Source organism: Exophiala dermatitidis (assembly GCF_000230625.1).
Source record: "Exophiala dermatitidis NIH/UT8656 unplaced genomic scaffold supercont1.6, whole genome shotgun sequence".
NCBI lineage: Eukaryota > Fungi > Ascomycota > Eurotiomycetes > Chaetothyriales > Herpotrichiellaceae > Exophiala > Exophiala dermatitidis.
Window position 1 is genome coordinate 796,175 of NW_008751651.1, and position 19,505 is coordinate 815,679.

At 52.8% G+C, this 19,505-nt stretch overlaps 8 protein-coding genes across 9 annotated transcripts; 3 read left to right on the top strand and 5 right to left on the bottom strand.

The window, feature by feature from the left end:
- Window positions 1–92: 92 nt before the first annotated feature.
- On the bottom strand, window positions 93–2,725 carry HMPREF1120_07115 (uncharacterized protein). The gene is made up of 2 exons (XM_009161329.1): window positions 913–2,725; window positions 93–863 (listed from the first exon to the last, which is right to left on the bottom strand). The coding sequence occupies exon 1, from the start codon at window positions 2,284–2,286 to the stop codon at window positions 1,600–1,602; it is 687 nt and encodes a 228-aa protein (XP_009159577.1). The 5' UTR covers window positions 2,287–2,725; the 3' UTR covers window positions 93–863; window positions 913–1,599.
- HMPREF1120_07116 (uncharacterized protein) lies at window positions 225–827 on the top strand (the record flags this gene model as incomplete). The annotated part of the gene is made up of 1 exon (XM_009161330.1): window positions 225–827. The coding sequence occupies one exon, from the start codon at window positions 225–227 to the stop codon at window positions 825–827; it is 603 nt and encodes a 200-aa protein (XP_009159578.1).
- A 607-nt stretch (window positions 2,726–3,332) lies between the features above and the next one.
- Window positions 3,333–4,704, top strand: HMPREF1120_07117 (uncharacterized protein). The gene is made up of 3 exons (XM_009161331.1): window positions 3,333–3,590; window positions 3,650–3,715; window positions 3,802–4,704. Exons 1-3 carry the CDS (start codon window positions 3,454–3,456, stop codon window positions 3,926–3,928), a joined length of 330 nt encoding a protein of 109 aa, XP_009159579.1. The 5' UTR covers window positions 3,333–3,453; the 3' UTR covers window positions 3,929–4,704.
- Window positions 4,696–5,919, bottom strand: HMPREF1120_07118 (uncharacterized protein). Its single transcript, XM_009161332.1, has one exon. The coding sequence runs from the start codon at window positions 5,083–5,085 to the stop codon at window positions 4,714–4,716; it is 372 nt and encodes a 123-aa protein (XP_009159580.1). The 5' UTR covers window positions 5,086–5,919; the 3' UTR covers window positions 4,696–4,713.
- Window positions 5,400–6,098, top strand: HMPREF1120_07119 (uncharacterized protein; the record flags this gene model as incomplete). The annotated part of the gene is made up of 1 exon (XM_009161333.1): window positions 5,400–6,098. One exon carries the CDS (start codon window positions 5,400–5,402, stop codon window positions 6,096–6,098), a length of 699 nt encoding a protein of 232 aa, XP_009159581.1.
- A 1,545-nt stretch (window positions 6,099–7,643) lies between these two features.
- Window positions 7,644–8,919, bottom strand: HMPREF1120_07120 (uncharacterized protein). Its single transcript, XM_009161334.1, has one exon. The coding sequence runs from the start codon at window positions 8,716–8,718 to the stop codon at window positions 8,173–8,175; it is 546 nt and encodes a 181-aa protein (XP_009159582.1). The 5' UTR covers window positions 8,719–8,919; the 3' UTR covers window positions 7,644–8,172.
- A 304-nt stretch (window positions 8,920–9,223) lies between these two features.
- HMPREF1120_07121 (D-ribulokinase) lies at window positions 9,224–11,997 on the bottom strand. Its single transcript, XM_009161335.1, has 3 exons — window positions 11,455–11,997; window positions 10,820–11,389; window positions 9,224–10,760 (listed from the first exon to the last, which is right to left on the bottom strand). Exons 1-3 carry the CDS (start codon window positions 11,677–11,679, stop codon window positions 9,705–9,707), a joined length of 1,851 nt encoding a protein of 616 aa, XP_009159583.1. The 5' UTR covers window positions 11,680–11,997; the 3' UTR covers window positions 9,224–9,704.
- A 187-nt stretch (window positions 11,998–12,184) lies between these two features.
- On the bottom strand, window positions 12,185–16,846 carry HMPREF1120_07122. Of its 2 annotated transcripts, XM_009161337.1 has the most exons (2): window positions 14,306–16,846; window positions 12,185–14,245 (listed from the first exon to the last, which is right to left on the bottom strand). In XM_009161337.1, the coding sequence occupies exons 1-2, from the start codon at window positions 15,732–15,734 to the stop codon at window positions 12,795–12,797; spliced, it is 2,880 nt and encodes a 959-aa protein (XP_009159585.1). In that variant the 5' UTR covers window positions 15,735–16,846; the 3' UTR covers window positions 12,185–12,794. The 2 variants fall into 2 exon arrangements, with proteins under 2 accessions (XP_009159585.1, XP_009159584.1); XM_009161336.1 differs by having other exon boundaries at window positions 12,185–16,846.
- Between the last annotated feature and the right edge of the window lie 2,659 nt (window positions 16,847–19,505).

Consider the following 19,505-nt stretch of genomic DNA (forward strand, 5'->3'; position numbering starts at 1 on the left):
CATGATTTTCACGAAAACTCGGCTGGCCATGACGAGGCCTGCCAATGCGTGTCGTGATGGACGTACACGACATAAAAGGCCTTGACAAAATACTCACCTCGCTGGTGGGTGGAATCCAGCACTGGTCAAACACCCAGACATAACACTACAACATCAACACAAATTAGTGCCAGTACAATAGTACCATAACACCACACAACCTCAAAGTCACAAGCATTAAAAAAATGATCTCTCAAACAGCACCCACCGAACACACCACAGGACGAGAGAATCCCTCACCCAAGGATTATGCCGGTGTAGCATTCTACAGCGACTACGATCTCACCGAACTCCTATACAAAACCCCCGTGCTCGACTCAGGGTTCCTACCACTTGAACCCGAGGACGATGCACAAACACACTCCCACACCCACACCACCACAACCACCACCACACCAAAGGCCCAGGTCCAATCTTCAAACACATCCAAATCCGATGGCACGACGACGCCTCCTCCTGCCACAGCTGCAGCAGCCGCCAAGACAAAGTCGGCCATGAAATCCACGTCACCATCCAGCAACAACAAACAATCGTCAGAACGGAGACCTAGCTTCATTGCGGTCTCGACGCCAACAGTACACCATCATGAGCATGAGCACGCTTCGGCGCACAACGTCGGCCACCACGGCCGCAGACGACATTCGTCCCACTCGCATGTGCCCATGAGCTGGTGGCCAGAGAGCGATTTGATTGCCCAGCATCATTGGGTCGAGCGAGATTGCGGCTCGGCCGACGAGGAGGAGGAGATCCTGGAAGAGGAAATGTGGGCTGATTGCTTTTACGATTGAATGATGAAAATGAACCGACGAAAAGGTCAAACCCTCCTTCGAGGCATTAGTTTGGAGCGATTCCATGATTTGGCGTTTCTCCTACCAATTTTTCAACCACAGTCACAGGCGCATTGGATCTAATGAGGGAAAGGTGTTAATGGAAGTTATCCACGCCACAGCATTACTTCACAAAGCTGAAGGCTGTGTTATTAATTAATCCCCCGAATAGCCCATCTGCGGCATATTCTTGATAGTCAAAGGGCCGGGAGGGCCTATTGGATAATGAAGAAATAAAACGCTCATGAAAATCTCGTGGCCTCAAAAGAGTAACGTTTCAAAAAAAGAAAACAACAGTCTTTAATGGTAAGACTACGACCGGCATGGTGCTGGTTATAGTTCATCACTTACCTTCCCTATTGGCATTGGGATCTCGTACCATCACGGCTGCCTGGGGGAGTGATCGAATGCTACGGCTTCAGCAAGAGTATAATTGATTCGAGTCATGAACTGCAGTGTTTGATGAACATATTTGATGAGAATCAATAGGCTAGCAGCATCGAAAGATTCCTGCAAAAGGAAAAGAGTTCTCCGAGGCCGAAACATAAAGGCTCTCTCAACAGGCCTCCTGACCGGATCGCGTGCATTTCGGCAATAACCGACCCACAACCCACGTGTCCAGCTCGTACACAGATGGAAGAGCACTAGCTCTCTCAACGCCCATGGTATCTCCTATAACAAACTAGTCCCGTCCGCTAAGATATGTAAAACAATCGCCATGACGTTCGGGCGCCTAAGCGTCTTCAGTATGGATCGGAACATGCACAGGCTCAGCATGATCGTGCTCCAGTTTGGGCACGACAATCCTCAATAGGCCCGCATCGAGTTTGGCATGAGTATTATCCCGATCCACGTCGACGGGGAAATTGAACGCGCGCATCAAATCGCCAATCTGTCTCTCGTGAACGGTGAGGTGAGGTTCTTTCTTGGTCGTAGGGGCTGCCGTCTTAGCCTGCTCTGCTGGAGGTTGCTGTTGCTGCTCCTGTTGGTCACCAGCGACGGGCGGCGAACCATCTTTGTTTTCGGTGGGCGGTAGTTCCGGTTTGGTGGTTGCGTCTGACCCCGGAGCAGGAGCAGAACCAATGATGGGAACATCAAAGAGCTCCGACTCCGGGATCTCCGGTCGGCTAACCTTGCTGGTGACCAACAAGGTGCGCATCGAGGTCCAGCGCAGATGGAGCTGTGACTTGTCCGAGATGCCCGGCAGCTCGACTTCAATGTAGAAGTTGGACATGGTCTCTCTCACGTCGGCCTTGGGGATGTGCACCTCCTGGTCCTTGTCGTGGAACAGTCGGTGGACCTTGTGCCCGAGGAAGGGTAGAGGTAGGTGGTGCAAGTGGCTCCCCTTCTCGGGGTATGTGTGCGAGACATAGGTCGTTGGATATGGTTCGACCTCGGGGTATGAGTATAGGAATGCCATTGTTGACTTGTGTTTGTGATTGTTTCAATGATAGGTGTACCTAGCCTTGACCAGGATTGGAGTTGTCTGTGTTTGTTGATGTTTGTGCTTGATTTACCTTTGTTCATCTTACCTTTCGAGGGCGTCGGGTTGTATTTGTCTCCATTTCGTTGCCCTCCCCCAGGTGGCTTGCAGAGGTGACCCCTCGCCAGAGTATTAGAGTGGCCGAGGCATTGTTGCCAAAGGTAGACTGTCGCGTGGCCTCCTTTTCGTGTTTGTTGACGCCAGAAGCGGCGCGGCGTTTCTCACTCACCTTTGGTCATGGAGACGAGCTGGTCGTCGCGACATCATGAGATACCAAGACTCACGATGGAGGGGTAGTGGCGTACAGCGACGGTGATGGTGCAGAAGATGGGCCTCCCACGTCGATCGTGGAGTGATGTTGATACCCGAGTTTCAATACCACGGATCTTGGCCGGCAGCGCTAGTCTGAGTTCAGTAATGTTTGGGACGATGGGCTGCTATAGCATATTTACCTCGCTCCTAAATTTTGCGCGGTAGGAACTTTCCGGGCGCCCAGAGAAGGCTCCCGGCCACAGGAAGCTTTGCACTAGCAATTATAGCCTCTCTAACTTTGTTATTGGGCCGTATCATTGCGTCTTATTGGGATCTAGACGCAGCTAGCCAACTGCTAGTCGTCTAGCCGAGCCATAATCACGGGCCTCCCGAGCCTTGCCAGTGCTCATGCCCGGAAGGGGGCTGTTGCAATCTGTTTCTTAGGGGCTCGACCACCCGATGGGCCCCTAGCAATTGTCGCTCACCGGGTCCAAGGGCGCCGTCATCCCACTAGCATCTGGGCTTAGGAAGCCAGACAGGTGGCAGGAGCAGGAGCAGTAGCAGCCCAGCAGCCCTGGTGGAGGTCTGACTCTGACGCGCCGGGCGCAGCACACGCAAAGGTCAGGCAGGGTTACGGGTAGCTTGCTTTTCTTCGTTTGCTCGGGCAGTGACCATATAAAAGCTCCAGTGCATACATCCTCGATTGGCTACCACTTCTTTCCTTCCTCCAAGCAAAACAAAGACATAACTCCCACACCGAAGAGTTCAAGAAACTCGTCAGCTCAATCGCTACCCTACACATTCGCTACAACCCACTACATTTTGTGGTACACCCCCAGAAACACCGCAAAAATGATGCGAACAACCATCCCAAGAGCCTGTATGACCAGGATCCGGACACCGGCATTTTGTCAATCATTTGTGACCTCACACCCTATGTGGAGTGAAGGTGACACAGGCGCCATCCGACCTGGCGGTGTTGCTTCCAGGTAAGAAACCATAGCTCCCCGCAAGAGACCAAGATGCAGGTAACTGACAAGACCGACAGTGACACATTCAACCGCCGAGAACAAGCTTTGGAAAACATGTACTTTAAGCAGCACGAGCTTGAAAAGTAAGCAGTTACCAACCGTTGCAATCCGCAGCGTTCCGCAGCTGCCTGTGATAACAAGACTAATGCTAACTCGTGTGCTACTTCAGTATCAAGAAGATGAGAGAAAAGCTCCTCGCTCAACGGAAACAGCTCGACGAGGTCGAGAGCCACTTGAACGAGATGGAACAGGCTGCAACCCAAAGAGCTGCCGAGGCCGAGAAACAATCGAAATGACTCGCGCAAAGCAAGCTCTAATGACTTGATGAACAACACCTTTTGTGAGAACAAGGGCTGGCATGCCCCTGCGGTCTCGTGGAACAAATCTAGATGTGGACATACAACAACAAACAAACATCCCTAATATGGGAGGAAAGTCACATACCACCAAATTATCATGATGGGCCTCCCGGTCGTTATTACGACCTTGGTAGAAGGATCCCGCTGGAAACGCTGCATATCTGAACTGAACAGATAGCGGGACAGGCGTGTTCAAAATGGACACAGTACAAATGAGAACTTTGTTCAAACACAAGCTCGTATTGTTTTTTGATTGCCAACACTGCTAGATGCCTGCCGGTCTACCACTCGGATCGACGGTGAAACATGGTGTCGTTTCGCCTGAAGAACCTACGTAGATGCTGCTGAAAAGCGTTGATCTCCAAAACAGTGCCAGATCCCTCATCTTCCTTGAGCTCTGCCGGCAATCTCGTTGTACCAAATATCCGGCCAACTGTGCCCTTCCTGGCATTGCTAGAGAACAAAACTGCGGCGATGAGAAAATCCGGGGAAGCAGAGCTGCAAGATCCACTGATGAATCAGCGTTGAGCAGGACGCAGGACATCCCGAGCCTGATGCTACCCTGGTCAGGTCCCTGGCCCCTGTTGCGCGGCTCATCATCAGATGGCATCGCTTATGTAACCGTCACGCCATGTTGGTGAAAAGACGAAGGTACGTTGTACAGATACGAGGTTGAGGGACATGGCGGATCCTGCAGTCCAGGTGGAAAAGCCATCATGTCCTCAAATGTACAATCTGTAATACCATACCGTCAAGGCAACTATAACCAGTGACAGACTAGCAGCCCGGTCACGTTCATGGGAAGCTGGAAGTCTAGAAACCGTGTCATTTGACCCCTCGAGTTCATCCAATATCACGAAGCTTCTCAACCTCCGCGAAATCGCGCATCCAATGATGAGCCATTTTGCCCAGCGCTCGCAGTTTCCTCGACTCAACTTCCATCTCGCCGAGCGAGCAAGCATGAGATGAACCACTGGCGCCCTCCCCAGTCCGTCTAATCCGGGCGAAACCAGTGTCTGTCCTCTTCCCTCCCCTTCCTTCCGTGGTCTGGCCGGACCGGAGGCATGCTCGGGTTGAAGCCCCCACCCCATCATGCCACAAGCTAGGTACTAGTAAGTGTAGCCTGTGTCCGGGCGAGTCTGTGCAAACACGATGGAAGATCCAGTGAGACCCAGAAGCTGTTGATGTCGTAATGCTGCCTTGTGTGGAGATCTCGGCTCCTGTCCCAACAAGCTACTGTACAACCTCATAAGAAGCAGGCCGTGCCCTGTTCTCACTTTATAGTCCAGGCACATTCACACAAGTCGATCAAACAAAGCCAAACAACAAACCAAATCAAATCAACAACACTCAATCATCTGAGTGATCCTTTCTCAGTCAAGTCACAAACACAAAACACAAAACACAAATGGCACTTAGCGGCAACGGCGCGCCCGAAGGCGAGAACCTCTACCATGTGGTCTTCACGACCTCACACCTCCCCAAAGACGTCAATGCACAGATAGAAAAGGTGCGCGTGTGCGGCTCGTACACGACGCTACCTGCAGCCAAGGCGGCGGCGCACAGAACCCTCTTCGAAGCCGGCTACGAGCGAGAATGGTTCGACGACTACGAGACCAACGAGCAAGACTTCATTGCGCACAAAGTCAAGAGACGAACTGGTCTCTGCGTGCTGGCCAAAGCCCCCGACGGCACCACTTTCCGCGTCAGCGTCGCCACCACCCCGAACACTCTGGGTCTAAAAGGCGGCGATGACCACAAGGTCCACCAGGACTTGTACCACGTCGTCCAGACTAATATCTTGTACGCCGAGGACGACACCGGCGAGGAGAGAGAGCACAACGTCGAAGGCACTTTCACTTCCTACGAAGAGGCTCGGAAATTCGCCTCCCAAGTCCTCCTGGCACCGGAGGATGGCATCACCAAGGAATCCTTTGAGACGTACGATGAGGCTGGTCCAGATGAGAAGGACTGTGGATTCGGCGAGAATGTGGTCGTCCATGCTGTCGGCAAGAATGGCGAGAATTATCTCGTCAGTGTACTGAAGGGTCAAGAAATGGAGTCGGTCAGGTTGGCAGAGGCGGCTATGAGGATCCGGTCTGCATGATTGAAAAAGCAACTTAGGCCTGAATTTGTTGTAAAAAAGCCTCCTCTCAGTTGATTCGGCTGTGGCCAGGCTCTCTTTATAATGTCTGTTACGAATGTTCTAGCTCTGAATGTGAGAATTTGAGTCCAACTCAGTGAATGATGAGAGATCCTTTCACGTCTATGATTTCAAATTCGCAGTAGGCCTGGATATGACCAGAGCTATAGCGCTACGATTATATTTTGCAGTTGGCCTCTGCTGTAAGGGAGTATGTTGATCAGTAGCAATCTGATAAACGGTCCCTGTTGTACGTTGTAGATGCCTCGGCAAGTACTAGGCACCATCGGAACGGCGAAACAATATTCCGCGAATCCACCATACTGCATCTTCCCGCCCGGCAAATCCCGGCGCTGCCACCGGATATCGAATTCCTGACTCTCAGTTTGTCCCAACTTTCAGAAAAGAACGCTCTCAGTTCTTTTCACTTCTCCCTTATGCATCCATCACACCACTCTTTCCGCCCGACGGAGCCTGCCATTATACCTAGGTAATGGTGCCCACAGTTATCCGGTCACCGACATTAGAAGTGTGCTGCACATGTCAGTCATCTGGCCACGACATGGCGACCATTCCATTAGCCGAATATCCATTGCATCTTCAATCACTGCATAGGCACCCACTTCCTCAGTTGGCGATCCAGTACCGCGACCGCATACAACTACTACTCCTGTACCGAATTTACCGACTTTACTTTGTCCCAATAGTAACGTCCGGTCTCGCTTCCATGGTCATCCGTCGCCAGGCTGGCAATGGAAGTCACATGGCACATCCAGACTTTTTGTTCTTGATGCCCAGAGCCAAGAAGCATGATACTGGACCGGTCGACCACTGTCATGCCAGGCGAGAAAGACGTTGCTAATCCGGGGCGTTCCCAACTCCTAACCGGCGGCGTACTGTCCGCAGCAGCATTTCACTTTGTTCTGGAGCATGGGCCTCTCTGTGAGTTTTCGGATACCCGAGACTCGCTTCGCTTGTGACCTGTGCAGCTAGCTGCGCTCGATCACGCTGGAATTGATTGAAAAGAGGTAAAGACAAACCTAAACCGTTGGTTGTATATCTCGATCAGCCCCCGGGCCTATTCGCAGATGAAGTGTGGCCTTGCTTACAGTTACTTCCAAACAACAATCCAAAAGTGGATGAAGACCTTGTTCGATAATATCAATGACTTGATATTCCACCCACTCTTCATACAACAAACCCTATCATTCACCAAATAACCTCCAATCACATCTTCCATTATGACTTTATATTCTATCTGAACATATCTTATTTCGAACATGTATATTCCAAGAACACAAATCTCCATTGACCACCAGCCATCTCCATTTCTCCTACCGTCCGCGTCAACGCCGTCTCGGTTCGGCGAAGACTTGCTGTCTCTGTGCAATACAGATGCAATTATCTCACAGCATCACAATCTGGCACGGGCCGGCGTATCAGAAGAAGGCAGCACAAACAGCACAAGCGAGTCAACGGCGGTCATTGCGTCCGCGACATTTATCTCTGTGGCAGTGTCATGTCTCGGCATATTCGCCCTGATATTCGGGTAGGTACTGCTAAAACCAACATCAACGCCCGCGCATATCCATCTTACCATTCCATCTTCTCCCTACAGCCCCTCTGCTCCCCATGAACCAACCGCGGGCCGGTACCTTGGGTTTTCAAGGACATGAATGCTGACTAAAATCCTAGATTCGCCATCTACAAAAAATGCCTATCCCCAACACGCCGAAACGGAGCATCTGACGACGGCTCCTCCGACTCATCATCAACATCCACAACATCCGGTGATGGTGCATGGCAAATCGACTCCACCTACATCACCACTGGTGAAATCCTGACCGACAGAGAACTAATCGCCAAACGACACCGCAAGAGATTGAAAATCCTAGACAAAGTGGCCCCCATCCAATCCCTGCACGACTGGCGTGCGGACAAGACGACGAAACACGAACAGACGTTTGCAACTCTGGCGACGAAGCTGATTTGCGCCATTTGTTTGGATCTGATTGATGAAAAAGAACAGATTCGCGAATTACATTGCGGCCATGTCTATCATGCCCCGTGCCTGAATTTGTGGGTTGAACGGGGACATCATGATTGTCCGCTTTGCAAATTCGATATTTTGGGGTTGAATAGGAGGGCTGTCAAGGAATTGGGGACGCAGACGCAGACGCAGACGCAGACACAGCAGATACAAGAAGGAGGAGGAGGAGGAGGCAGAGGGGAAAATACTGCCACCGCCACTGGCAACGCTGCCACCGCTGCCACCCCTGCTGCAGCTGGTGGTCTTGTCGTGGACTCGGACGGTGATGCAGTCGTCTCGACGGAGCAGTCTCAGAGTCATTCTGAGCGAGGCGAGCGCTAGGGCGAGACCCAAGTCGGCCAAAATTTCCCGGCAAGGGACCCCATCACAAACTTGGACACTGGAAATAACGCAGTTCTGCCGTAGCAGGATCAAGTTGGAGCCGGTGGAAGAAATGGTGGCGACGGTCGAGCGACCGCGACAACAGACACAGGCACCAATGCTGTCGCTGTTGCTGTCGCCGTCGCCGTCGTCGATCCGGTACTCTCGAGTCATTCATGAATGACACGGCCAATGTCACGACAACAGTACTAGTACCATCGACAGGAGATCCAGCATGAACCAAGACCAACACCAACGTGGTATAAACAGTTTTATCAGCACCGACACCAACACCACTGGCAGCACAAACACCAGCCAGCAACCCCAACATGACCCCGCTATACCTGCATCCACTTCCCACCATCTCGGAAGCACAACCACAACCTCAACTTCGGGACCCTAGCTAGCTATAGCTAGGTACCGCTCCGGGTCACTGCATGTTTGATGCTACCGCCTCTCATACGTGGGCCAGACCAGACCCATCTATCTACTCTATCCTTACCTACCTACCTACCGACCTACCTACCGACCTACCTACCGACCTACCTACCGACCCCACCGATCTTCACGACCAATGATTGAATGAATGAATGGAATCAGTCCATCCAAAAAATGGATTGATATCCAGAATGACATTAACGCTCAGAGAAAAGAGAACTCTCAAGTGGATTGATTTGGAGGAATAATCATCCATTAAACTCTACCTAGGTAGCTTCTCCCTACCTACTGGTGATCTGCCACGGCATGTACTACTAGTAACTACAGTGTATTGCTAGCGGTAATATATTCTTGGGCTGGGCTAGCTGGGCCAACATGTCTGTCTTGGTACTGTACATACTGTACATACTCCTCCTGCTACAGTCAGTACCTACGTTGTACAAGGAACCTACCCTACAGTACCTAATCCGCACTGGCAGGGTTGAAATAAAATGGCTGTCATGCATACATGACTACTGTGTACCGTAGCTGTCGTTCGTTTCACCTGGTCGAGAAGACAAGAATTGGAACCGGTAGGCCGGACAAAACATCCTGAAGGGTCTGTAGATATAGGACTTTTCGCCTTGTGATGATCAGATCCGTCTCAAAGGTCTTTCAACTTCAAGTTTTCGTTGCTTTTCAAGGCCAAGCTCGGCTTTTAAACCACTATATACCACGTCATCTTATTCAGCAGAAGACTCAATGGCCTCGTCCACCATTTTTCGGAATACCCTCTGTCGTTCACATTGCTCCAAAAAGACCTTATACTTGGCATCCAAAAGAGCCTTGACCGACTTTGTCTTGGTAGGCCGGACGATCTTACCAGGCTTGCTCATGCGGTCCATGATGCTCCAGAGATCCTCCGTCTTGCCCGAGGGGTCGGCGCTGGCGGCTTTGGCGCCCAACATGGCAGCACCGTGACAGACGGCGGCGTGAACATATCGCGGGATCAGGACGGGCATGTCGCAGGCCGTGGCGATCAGAGACATGAGAATCTCGTTCTGGCACTGCGACCCGGACATGAAGATGGAAGAGATCTTATGTCCGGCCTTGTTCATGGTCGAAATGATCTGCAGCGTCTGCAGCGCGATGAACTCCATAGTACCATAATAGTAGATGGCCATGCCGTCGAGCGATTTATCCGATGTCAGTCCCACCACGGAGCCAGTCATGGTCGGGTCGGCAATGGGCGACCGGTTGCCGAAGAGGTCGCCATAGAAGAAGAAATGTCGGCCGAGATGGCTGATGCTAGGGGCATTCTCCCTCTCTTTCATATCCTCCAAATGTTGGTTCAAAAAGTCATAGATGTTGCTGGAAGTCGACTCCGCCATCGACAGCGCTTGGTTGTACGCCGGGTGAGTCTCCAGAATGTGTTTCAACAGCTCGCCAGTGGCGGACTGACCGCCTTCGGCCATCCAGAAATTAGGGATGATACTGTCCCGGTAAGGGCCCCAAACTCCCGGCACGAAGATCGGGTCTTTGGACATAACTAGATGACATGTCGATGTGCCTGCGACGGCCGCCAGACGGGTAAATGCTTGTGACTGGTCGTTGGGAGCCATCGATGTGTCGAGTTGATCGGCAGTCAGGTTGACCTTGGCCCCGACAGTACCAATCCAACCAGCATAGGCATCAATGACACCGCTACCGACGGCGATACCTGCTGGAAGCCCCAGCTCGGCCGCTGCACGCTCGCAAAGGTGGCCTGCAAGTTCACCAGCGGAGAGATATTCGCCGTTCTACGATTAGACGCAAAAAATGTTAGTCAATGTCAAAGCAATCTGGGAAACAGGCTCACCACCCCGTTGACGCCGCCAAGGCGCTTGAAGTTGTCCTCCACAAGATCCTCGAGGCCGATCTCCTTGAGGAAGTCTTCCTGCCAGCCCTTGACGCTACCATCTACGCCCACAGGCACGTAGCCCTGCTTGCACACCACCGAGCAGAAACTCCTCTTTTCGTTGCCTGTGGCAAGATGCTCCAGGGCATCCGTCAGGTCATAAAATTTGCATCGATCAAAGAGCTCTTTCGGCATGTTGTTCTTGAGCCAGAGCACCTTGGGGATTTCCATCTCAATGCTCATGGTCCCACCAACATAACGGAGCAGGTTATGGTTGGTGGCATTGATCTTCTTGGTTTCTTCGACCGGGCGGTGGTCCAGCCACAAAACCACGTTGTGGTCATTCCCAGATTTATCAAAGCTCGGTCCAGTTACGGACACGGGTTCGTCGGTGTCATGGGTAAAGACTGCTAGCGAGCAGGTGGCATCGAAACCGATTCCGCGGATGGAATGAGGGTCGATATTGTTCTGGGTCAGGGCACGCTGAACCGAGAGGCAAATACAACGCCAGATGTCGTTTGTCGATTGTTCCTAGGGAGACCAATTGTCAGTCAGAGGGAGTGGGTGAATGTAGGTGCTTGTGCAAGTAGACGTACATAGTATCCCGTTTGAGGCTGCCACAACCCTATGTTCTCCGAGGCAAGGCCAACAATGTCGCCCGCCTCATTGATGATACATGCTCTGGCACTGCCGGTCCCTACATCAATGCCAATGTAATGGTCCATCTGCACATGGACCTCATTACGCGAGTCCACCGAGTTTTGGCGGACGGGAGTGCGCACCCCGCTCCCGGGCGCGGGACGAAAGGGCATTGTTGCCATGTTGAGAGGTGAGGCCTATGTACAGGATCGGGGTGAAGAGAAGAACAGAAACCCTGTACAGAGGAGACGGGGCGGGAAGGACAGATAGGAGATGAGAGAAGCTAAAAAATCGACAAGTTCATCTACATGGGATCGTCGAAATACCCTCTCTAGGGAAGCAAGAGTCCCAAGAGTCCTCACAGGAACACCAACCAGTATGGTCGCCAGAGCGGCCGTAGATCTGCCACAGGACGTGGAGCATGAAGCCAGCACAGGGCTGCTGTAACTGTGCATCATTGGGCGTATGGCAAAGCTGGGTGGATGAAATATGGAACTGCGGTTCTGGAGGAAGCCAAATACAACGCCGCAGGTGCCAAAATGGTGGGGGAGCCTGAAGAAAAGGCGCAGGCGGAGGTTTATTAGACGCAGATGGAGGGGCAGCAGGCGATTACTCCACGGCGCAGTGTTGTAACCTCGGAGTGAGCGCCCTCCTGTTCTGCATCCTACGCGGCGCAGTCCACCACTACTGCATCAGATACCTACAACATTGTACAGTACCTAGGTGGTTTCACCTTCAAAAGATCGACCAGAAACAACTAGCTGCCTTGCACACTGCAAGTCGTGTTGCTGCGAGCTTCGTAGCTTCAACTGGTGCTCATTCCACATTGTAATGCTACTGCAAGTTCAGGTTCGACATAACACCCGATCATGACCATCTGGAGCATCCCAGTGTACTCAAGCACAATCCTGACGTTGTGAAACACGGTCATGCAGTGAGCTCGCCGTTGCAGCTCAAACTAATAATATTTACACATAGAAACCCATGGACAGTCGTGGTGACACTACGCAAGACCACATGTCCCCTCGAAACCCAGGATTCCTCTTCAGCCTTTTGGTCAACCCATTGAGATTACCGAGCCTTCCATCCTATAACGCCAACCTTGCCATTCGAGAATCCCGACCATTTATGCGTCTGTGTTCCGCCCACTGAAGTCATCTTGTCATCATTGCATGTCCAAACCCTTGCGAAGAGACCAAAAGTAATGTGTATGTGTTCTGAGAAAGAACCACACCTGTCACGCCGGATGTCGTGCAATTGTTCCAGGGCAGAGTCCACTGCCCCGTGCCAGTTCTCTTCATTTGCCCTGTAGTTGCGCGAGTTGGGCCAATACATTAGAAACTGCAGAAGGGACGCCACTCGTGGTACCCCCTTGGGGTACGGTGGCCCCCAATGGAGCTGGGCGCGGTGAAGCAGGCTCGCTCTGGACCGGTATTGCCAGAGGGGGCTGATATTCTGGTTCTGAATCTCTCCCCGAGTTATCGTCGGCAACACTGTCCGCCAACCCAGCAGGAGCCGATTCGTGTCCAACGGTGTTTTGGTCGGGTTGCCGGTCCTTCACTGTACTTTCGGAGCCAATCGGCGAAGAATGACTCTGCTCTCGTTCTTTCGCCCGGTCTCCATCGCTGCCAGCAAAGCCGACCTGATATTGATGTTTTTCAACAGACGGCGTAGACGCAGCACGTCGGCTCATATAGTCCCCTAAACTCAGTTTCTTCCTCGCTGGAGATGGCGTCAGAGCAGACGGGGTTGTAGGTAACGGGAAGGGGCTCGACAACACAGTCAAAGGCGCAGGCGATTGCGCGATGTTCGACGTACCCGGACCTGGGGTGGTCGCGGTTCCCAAGGAAGCTGCGGAAGGGAAAGCCGGCACAGGGGGCAGCGTTGACAAATGCAGACGAGGAGCAACTGGCGGGGAGAAGGTCTTGTGAGTGTGTGCGGCCTGTGAAGGCAAGGGATACGTCGTGGTGCCAACATTCAGGGACGTGTCGCTGTTGAGGGCTTCACGCAGGGGAGAAGATGCTGGGGGGTTGTCAGCCTTCACCAGGCTTGCGTCTTTCATTTCGACATCCTCGGCCGGCGTACTCGAGTTAGAGACCGCATCATGGCGGTCTGCGGTTGGAGATTGTTGCGCCTGGCGCTCTTGTTCATGCCTTGCCCGATTTTCCAACAACCTTCTCAGCAGCCGCTGAGTGGGCGTACAAAACTTCCGCCTTTTGGCTGGGGGCATGGGCGATTCCGACTCTTCAGGATCCGTCTGAACCGAAACATTGACATACACAGGCCGTACACTAGTCGACTCGGCCTTGTGCGGCACATCAGTGGATTTAGCCCGACTCAAGGGTCCTCGAGGAGGCGGAGGTGAGCCCATGGACGGATCGGCCGACTTGGTCTGGCGGGCACTCGGTGTGGTGGGTAGAGAATTGGGGGGATGTCCCAACTGCTTGGACGCATTCAAGTTGGGAGTGTTGAGGGTCGAACCCCCGCTGTTACGTTTCTTCTTTCTCTGGTGTCCCGAGTCTTTGTGATCCTTTTTCTCCTGCTCCCTCTGTGCAAAGGCTCTCTCGGCCATTTGAATCTTGCGCAGTTCCCGGGCGGTAAGCCCGGCACCCAACACAGGATCAGCGTCCAGAGCGGCGACATTGACGGGAGTCATGTCCCGACTTTGTCCACCGCTGCGAGAGGACTCCGAGGTCGATCGTCGGTCAAAGTGATCGTCGTCATCAAGCAACAACTTCGGTTCGCTTCCTGCTCGACTGTTGGTGGCGTGTCCTGTGCTCAAGGGCGAGATGGCAGGTTTGATCTTACTTTTCTTCTTGCGCCCTCCTTTCTCTTTCGGCACACCCTCAATCGGTTTGGGCGAGAACCTTCGGTCGAAGCCTGCGAGCAGACAGGATGAGCCATCGCAGGCACAGTCACCGAAGTTGGCGAGAACTCGGCTGACCCAGTCCAAGCGCCTGGTTTGCGCTTGTTCTGAATCATCTCGATCCGCAAACATGCCCGAATCCAGGAACCAGGTGGTGGTAAGTTCCGTTCCGGCCGGGATGTCTTTGCTGGCAACAAAGCAATGATGCGTTTCATCGTCGTCTGATACAAACGTCTTCAGAGTCACGTTCGGCCGGCAAGATCGGCGCAAGTAACGAAACCGCGTGCCCGACTTCCTGCTATCAATGTAGATATCCATGTGTGGGTGGAAGAAGACAAAAGGGTCCGGATGTCTCAACTCTTGCCATCTGTTCGATGATGACTTTTGCTGGCAGTACTCTTCCAAAGTGCCTACCTGACCTCGAACTTCACCCACAATCTCGTCCTTTTTCACCGATGACCGCAGCCGCAGGAACCGCCATGTGGGATTTTTACCTTCATACTCGACGTCGGTCCTTGTCACTGTCTCCACAGAGACCTCCGGCCAAGTGTTCGGATTGAGGGGCTGATTCGAGCGTACAAAGGGTGATTTGGCGGTGGGTTGTTGGCCAGAACCATTGACCACAAGAGATGGGTCAGTCCGCCACGCAGACAAAGCGTTGGCAGCCTGAATAGTCTGTTCATTGTCTCTGGCGTTGATATTCCCCTGGTCCCGATCGTACAATTCGAGGAAGTCGGTCGTGTAGGTAGGAATGGCCGGAAAGCGAAAAAGTTCTTGTGGGGATTTCGAAGGACTGGGGTATGACTGCACGGTGGAAGCGGCTCGTTTCCTGGACTCTCCATTCATCGACACAATGGATGCCGATGCGCGATGGTTGGTTTTGGGCTTCTTTGCAGGAGGACCATCTCTTGCGCTTGTAACGGACTCGTGCCGGTCCAAGGAATGCCAGCCATTCACCTGCTCCACAGTCGCGATACTCTCTTTGTGCTTCTTCTTTTGACTCTTTGAGCTCGGTCGTTTGACCTTCCGGTCACCGCCATCGAGAGCCTCCCGATGCCGTCTCTGCCGCTCGGTAGCTTTCTTCGCATCAAGGTCTCGAGGGAAACAGTCTGCGCAAAAATGCTCTTCGGGCACTTTTTTGCCGTGGTAGTAACATTCAATGTGCTGCCACGTGTCGCACTTGGGACAGTAGACGGTGTTGCCATCATCATCTGTATAGATACATATGCATTTGATGGTATATTCCTCCTCGTCTTGAAGATTCGTGTCGGAAAGGGAGCCGTTCGGCAGAGGGGATGCAAGAGACGGAGCCGCGGTGACCGGATAGTGATTCGGCAAGGAATGCGTGGTGAGAAGGGAGGACTCTGTCATAATCTGACAGAGCACCTCCTCATCTGTCGGGTTTAATGGCGATGTTGTGTGGTATACTCATAAAGCTGTCGGTCGCATATCGCGCATCGCCAGAGCAACACAGTTTTTTCACCCTGCGAAGGCGCCTAAAGACGCGTATCGGAATCGCGTATCACTTGCAACGATATACTGGGCTTTGAAGACCACTGTAGAGTATGTTTCTTCGCTCTCGAGCCAAGAAAGCTGGGTTCCAGTAGGAGATCCGCTTAGTCGATGGAGATACCACTCACGCGCAGAGCCGATAGAGGTGTCGCAAGAACGGGACGGAGGTTTGAACAGATTGGAAAGACGATGAACGCCTCCTGGTGCCAATTCCAGACGTATTCGGGACAGGAAAAAGGTGCTCTCAACTCGAAGATGTGTGACTGATGGGGTGTCGAAGGAGGCGAGGGTACAGGATCGATGGAGGGTTATTCGAGGACCGGCGACAAAGTAGGACAAAAGTAAAGAAAGCAAGAGGCCGGACAGATCCGCCAGGCAAAAGGTGTGTGATGAGTTTTGTCAAGAGTGTACGGCTTGAAAAGAGTAAGGTAGCGTCGAAGAGAAGAAGATGCAAAAGGGCGAGGGAAGATGGACGGAGGGACAAAGTGGACAAGAGGAACAGAGCAGACAGCCTTCGACTCGCAAAGTGGTGGCAGAGCGTAGCCAGTCAGTGCCAGTTGAGTGCAGTGCAGACTGCGCCCAAGCACCCTCCAGGCCAGACACCGACCGCCGCCATAAGCAGCAAGATGCGGCAACTCAACTCAACTGAAGGGGAACTGCGCTGCACTGCATTGCGCTGCACAGTGCCAGTGCAGCAGCCAACACGCCTGCTGAAGCAGCCCGCGAAGACAGCCAGTGCAATGCCACTGGCGGACGCTGACCAAGATAGGGAACAGAAGCACGGACAAAGAGCCAATAAAGACCCGGCTAGGAGGCTCCAGGAGGCGAATTAGTTGCGTACTAGTCAATTAGGCTGGGAAAAAGAGCATTTTAGGCATGGATGATGGGCACTGGCAGAACAACGGGCACTGCGACTGCGCTGCAGCCAGCGCCCTCGCCCTCGAAGCCAAAAATCCGACTCGGAGTGATGACTGCGTGCGGCTCGTTCAGAGGGCAGGAAGGGCAGGTCGTGGAGACTAGGCTGGGAACAGAATGGCGCCTTGAACCAGGAGGAGCCTCTGAGTGAATCAACAGTCACAGGAGCCAGTCACCGGTCGCCAGCCGGGATCGCGGAAGAAAAAAAGTGGTACTGCCAGTAGTGGCCTCCCACTGACTGGCAGTCACTCTGATGAGTCGAAGAACGGAGGCCCCCAATTGCCAGTACCAGTGCGAGTGCCAGGATGTCCGACGGAAAATGTCGCCAGGCGTCTGAGCGCATTTCCTTCTGCACCACCACCACCAACTGGCGCCTAAAGGCACTGACACCGTGTTGCACCCGCCCGGCTTCTTGATCCTTTATTCCCTCGTATCATTATCCGCGCTGTCTGTGGACCCCTGCAGCCTGAGTCCCTGGGTTCGTCTCTACCAGGGCATGCCTGTAACACGCCCCTAGGACATTTGTTATCATGAACAAATAACGCCTACAAACTAGCCTAGAACGGCGTTGGCTTGCCCGTCCGCCCCAGGCGACGCGCAGCTACTGGTCCAACTGTGCGGCCGGTGCAGTGCCGGTGGGTAGCAATAATAAGTGGGTAGGTAGCCTTTGCTGCCTGGCAATCACTTCAGTTCGAGTTTGGCCCTCCGAGTCCCTGCCAGTGTGTGCACAGACCCATCGCCCTCCCGTCCTCCCTTCATTTCTCCTGGCCGTCTCCCAGCTCCCTCTTCTTCTCAATCCATTTTACTGCTCGTGCCTTGCCTGATCTATCAACTCACAGATGCCGTGCTCTTTCACAAGACATGAACTGTGCGGTCTGCTGTTTGGCGAAGGGAGCGACTCCTGACGACACAGCTCTGCCTTTGTGCAGAGTTCGCCTCTTTCCAGCACGCTCATCACGCTGAACCGACACTGCAATTTCGAGAACACGATGAAATGAGATTAATAAGGTGCTGTCGCACTGCCGTCTATTGTTGAGCGGGGTTGCGCCCTGGGGACAGTCTCGACAGCAATTCGCTCTTTTATGTTTCGTCAGCCCGCCTCTTCGTCACTCTTTACGCTTCCTTTTCGCTTCCATTTCATGAAGCAAGCAACTCGAGTGTCCATCACGATACGAAATACGCGCCTCGGTGGTCTTTATGGAGACTTCCGTCGCTGCCTGAACTGGAACATCCTCAACCGTTTCAAGTCCCCTCTTATGTTGGCTGCCGATGCAGTGTCATTCTGTCTCTTCTGTCATGCAGTTGCATTTCATACTAACCATCTCGGCGCACTTGTTGACTGTCTTCAAGCTTGCCTTCTGACACTCTTTAGGAAAGGTTCTCGAACTCCGTCCCTCCTTCCTAGCCTCCGCAGTTGCAGTCGTTGCTTGTCCGCTCCTTGAATGCCGTCGTCACGCCTCCAAAGTGTTTCCCTGTCCGTATACACTTTGAGCTTTCGCGATCTCTCGAGAACGAGCTCAGCTCCATGCCGTTCACTACCGAAAGCCTCCACAACGTCTGCCTACCTTTGTCAGTGTTTATAGCTGTCGTTCCATAACGGGACGCTCGTGACCATCCGGAGATGGCCTCGAAAAGTGGCTTTGCTCCACAAGAGGATGTTCTGTGCAAGATGCTCTTGATGTTCCCCGATGATCATTCCTCACTGCCGAGGAGAAGATAAAACCGCTCCGGGCTCATCTCGGACCCTGCCCAATTTCTGCAGCCGTGGAGTTCTGCTTCCAGAAGAGTTAATATAATGCCATGGGAAATCCACTCACCAGATTCCGCTCTTGCGCCGCCGTCCTGCCCCGGCTTGCTTTTTGTGACTATCGAAGATCCTAGGTCCGCTTCGGCGAGAAATAAATGGGCTCCTAGTTTCATGACTTTTGAGTGAACAACAGCCGAGCAAACTTTGGGATGTGGCAGGGACCACGTCGAAGCCAATGATCAGTGGCAGGTTGCAGGTGACCCAACCACCACGACACGGTCATTGGACACACCAGTCGATACACCACTTGCTGGATCGGTCGAGGGCATTGACAGAACGAGATTAACGATAGGTCAGAGGACCATGTTCGAACAACGCTACGGATCACCGATATATCAGCCCTCTTCATGGACCTGATTGTCGGATTGTGACGGCGAAGAAAAGCACGGTATCATCATATTCCTGAATCCGCCAGCTCACGACCAAACTTCGGGATCGCATGATCGGCCAACAGTGCCGGGGGCTCAACACAGCTTAACGCAAACTGCTGAAAGTGCTCCTTGGTCTCCTCGGTATACGGCGCTAACAAAGGGCCTTGCTAACTTAACATTTCTATTGCCGAGCGGATTGGTTACCACCCACCTTGCTGCAGATGAGACGGTGTGAGTACTTCCCTGTTGAAGAGCATCCGGTCTTCCCAGGCTGTATTGTAAGTACAATATCTAGCAAGGTACGCAGCGCCAGCGGGTGCGAAATACACAGCAAAATACACATTCTGTAGATACAGCAGTTTGGCCGGCTCCTACTGTACAGTAGAAAAGTGGACTTCACAAAGAGTGTTTGATCTACTCAGCTATTAGTAACCAGAAAATTGATCCTCTTATTGATTGCAGTGGCCTTTCATCGTGTTCTCTATTGGGCGTTACTACTATCATCACCCAAGGTATGCAGTACCAAGCCCAGACCAC